This window comes from Sinocyclocheilus rhinocerous, unplaced genomic scaffold, assembly GCF_001515625.1.
Source record: "Sinocyclocheilus rhinocerous isolate Xijiao unplaced genomic scaffold, SAMN03320098_v1.1 scaffold2696, whole genome shotgun sequence".
In the NCBI taxonomy this organism is placed as follows: Eukaryota; Metazoa; Chordata; class Actinopteri; order Cypriniformes; family Cyprinidae; genus Sinocyclocheilus; species Sinocyclocheilus rhinocerous.
The window spans coordinates 330,988-334,180 of NW_015639582.1; the positions used below are offsets into that span (position 1 = coordinate 330,988).

The window sequence follows — 3,193 nt, forward strand, 5'->3', positions numbered from 1 at the left end:
ATGCTGAAAATACGTAAGTATTTGTACGTTTAGATGCTGAAAATACGTCAGTATTGTACGTTTTAGTGCCTGTAAAAACGTAAGTGAATGTACGTTTTATAGTACCACATTTTACGTAAAAAACATACAAATTATCATGAGATCACGTTGCATAAAACACATGCACAGATACATATACATATATATCATGGCGTGGCGTTCTGTCCATATAAGCTGCGAATGCTCCGCATACCCAGGCCATTTGAGAGAATAAGTTAAGTTCACGGGATAATTAATATAAACATGACTTTAAGTTGATCCCTTGTCATTTGAAATGTAACTTAAAACTTAAAGAGTTAGGAATAAGTACGTACAATGATTTATTTGCCAAACGGCAGTAATTTCCTGTAAATCTACGTCAGTTGCGGTTGCATCCGGGCGAGCGGATTCTCCGCAGCTTCCTCGCCTCCGCTCTGTTGCTATGACTCGTCAGGATTGTAGCGCGTTCTCAGTGAATTTGCTGGTCTGCGGCTGATTTAATGCGCGAGGTAAGCTGTACACGAAGCGCTCGCCCAAGCGGAAAAATGTGCTGTTGCTGTCAGATCTCGATTGCCGAAAATCACATTGTGTTTGATGCAAAACCAACTCGACTAAATCGAAAGAAAAAAAACACTGTAACTGTATATGTTTGTTTTCTCAAGCAAAGCTAATTTTAAAAGTCCACTAAAAACATATCGTCTTACATTTTTGGTCATAAACAACGTATGTTGAAGATATACGTTATTGTTAACGTTATTGCCTAAGCGGTAAATAAAAAAAATATTTATAAACACGTGGGCTATATAAAATTTTTATAACAAACATCATATTGTCCCCTTTGTTTTGAGTATACTCGTGTCACTTACAGTTAAAGCCCTTCTCTGGTTTGATTATTGTTTGCAGAGTTGCAACGTTACTTTGCAATATTTTAAATATTTTGGGGTATTTTGCATGGTCTGTTATTGGAGTAGTGTCACCCAAGTGGGAGTTTTAACTCCTATTCACTGGGAATAAAAAAAAAATATTTAGCTGATGCAGAGACACATAGACCGGGGGAATCCACGGTTAAAAAAGTCACGGCTCACCACTGTCATATGTACATAAACACTCACCTCCCTAGGGTGCTGATCACAGAAGCTGGTAAAGGGGGTATTTTCACACAAACACACTCCAGTCGTCTGTCCACAAGCCCCCATGTCCTACAGAAAGAGAAAGCGAACATGTGCAGCTCCAATAATGGCACTCCTACCTTTCCAATAATGGCGTTCATACCTCACAGTCATTGTCCGAGCTGTCCGAGAAGAGGCCGTTTGAGTCAGAGTCTTTTCTTCTAATCACCTCCATCTCTCCCTGACTCACTCACACTTCCACCTACACGGGGCGAGGGATAAATAAAGACACGCTGCACCAACAGAACCACTTCCACTCGAACTTACATATGCAGAGCCGGTGGGAAATCACGCTGAGTGCAAATAGCAATAATAAAATGAACATTAAAATAACACATGAACGCACAATAATCGGACTTCTCAACTTTCAGACTTTTTATGTCCAGTATAAATCCTGCTTCTAAAGCAAATCCAATTGTAAAGCACTGCACTGACAGTGATGTGCGTGACAGGTGTGTTGAAGTGGTTGCATCACTTTGAAGCATATTGTGCAGCTGTCTGAAACCGAAAAATCGCTTTAGAAATGCATGCATAAAAATATATATTTATGCTCCTTGCAATCTACTGTTCTCTTTCTCTTCTAAGCATATTTTACAAGGAAAGCAAGCGTTGATGATTTCAGCTCAATACCACGCGCATCTGCCCCGCGCGCTTATTACGTAAGAAAGGCGCACGTATTTGATCCGTTCGAAGCGCGCAGATATTTCGCACGCATGCAACACTTTAAATTATATTTCGCAACACATCCGCTTCGCAGCTGAAACATTCGGGTGCTGTCAATCATTTAAAGTCGTTTTAAAGACGCGAAACAAACAACAAACTGAAAGAGTTTTGCGTGGAACAAGCGCGCGAAAATCGCGAAGATCGTCGGCGCAACGAAACCGCGGCCGTTCGCGAACTTCTTAAAGCGGTCTCTCTTGACTTACCTTGTCTGAAAGATGATGCATCATCTCAATCTTTTGCTTCCAGGAATATCATCTGGTTGTTCGTAGATTTTGCGCGTAGCTATATTAAGAAATCAGGACGGGTCCTTGAACGCGGAGGAGCTCGGTGTCCCGTAAATGCTTGACATTGTAGTTTCGGTGTCGGTCGCTCGTCGAATAATAACGGTGCAGTGCGCGGTGGGGGGCGGAGATGACGTATGGCGTTTCGAAGGACCAATCGAATGTTGTCTTGAGGATGACAGCTTCAGCTCCATCACTGCAAATACAAGGTTCAGAGCAGTTAAAGGAAGTGTCTTACACAATACTTCAAAGAATGTATCCTGCTAAGCATGCTTTGGAAAGATTTAAGCTTAATATGTCGTATAGGCCACCTGGGAATTTTGTGGTGGTCAAGATTTTTTATTTTTTTTCATTGTATTTACTCAAGATTATTTTGGAAGGATTTGGAATTCTATAGGCATATTAACAGAAACATGGAGTGTATGATAGAAATGTGTATATTTGATGTACTTTTTAATACAGAAAACGACAATTGTAATTGTAAAGAACAACATATACATTTATTTTGCTAGGAAAATTCCATATACATAAGAAGAAGTGGGCTCAATGTAGACCAGGTTTTTCACATTTTATAAATGGCTTTAAATTAAACAAACAAAAAAAGCACTGAAACTTGTAATGCTCAAAGCATTCTTTTTTTCTCTGGCAGCTAATGTTAATTTGATCATATGTGTAATACTTCTTGTTATTGTTGCATTGAATAAATAAAGCATTAAACAAAGGTTCAGAGCAGCGTTAACACGCATTACAATATTTCTAAAATTCCCCTCAAATTATCCAAATTTCATCAGCAAGCTCTTCTCGCTTGGAAAATGTGTTACTCTCACAACTTCTCTCCTCACACCTCCTTCATTTGGAATAATGGTATTATAACACTTTCAAATAAATCTTTTTTTTTAACAAGTTGGTTTAACAGATTAATCATCTTATAAACATTTTTTTGACAGTTTTGGAAATCTTTTAACTTACGAACAATTCATGTCTATGTACAGTTTCCCTATA

The 3,193-nt window shown here is 38.9% G+C and overlaps 1 protein-coding gene across 1 annotated transcript in view; it reads right to left on the reverse strand.

Moving 5' to 3' along the window:
• The window catches only part of LOC107751532 (uncharacterized), an 8,750-nt gene extending 6,465 nt beyond the window's left edge, over positions 1–2,285 (reverse strand). Inside the window, exons 1-3 of the mRNA XM_016567272.1 lie at positions 2,114–2,285; positions 1,291–1,389; positions 1,131–1,217 (exon numbers count right to left, since the gene is read on the reverse strand). Of these exons, the coding sequence (XP_016422758.1) occupies positions 1,131–1,217; positions 1,291–1,362 (159 nt within the window). The 5' untranslated portion in view covers positions 1,363–1,389; positions 2,114–2,285. The remainder of the gene's footprint in view (positions 1–1,130; positions 1,218–1,290; positions 1,390–2,113) is intronic.
• Between the last annotated feature and the right edge of the window lie 908 nt (positions 2,286–3,193).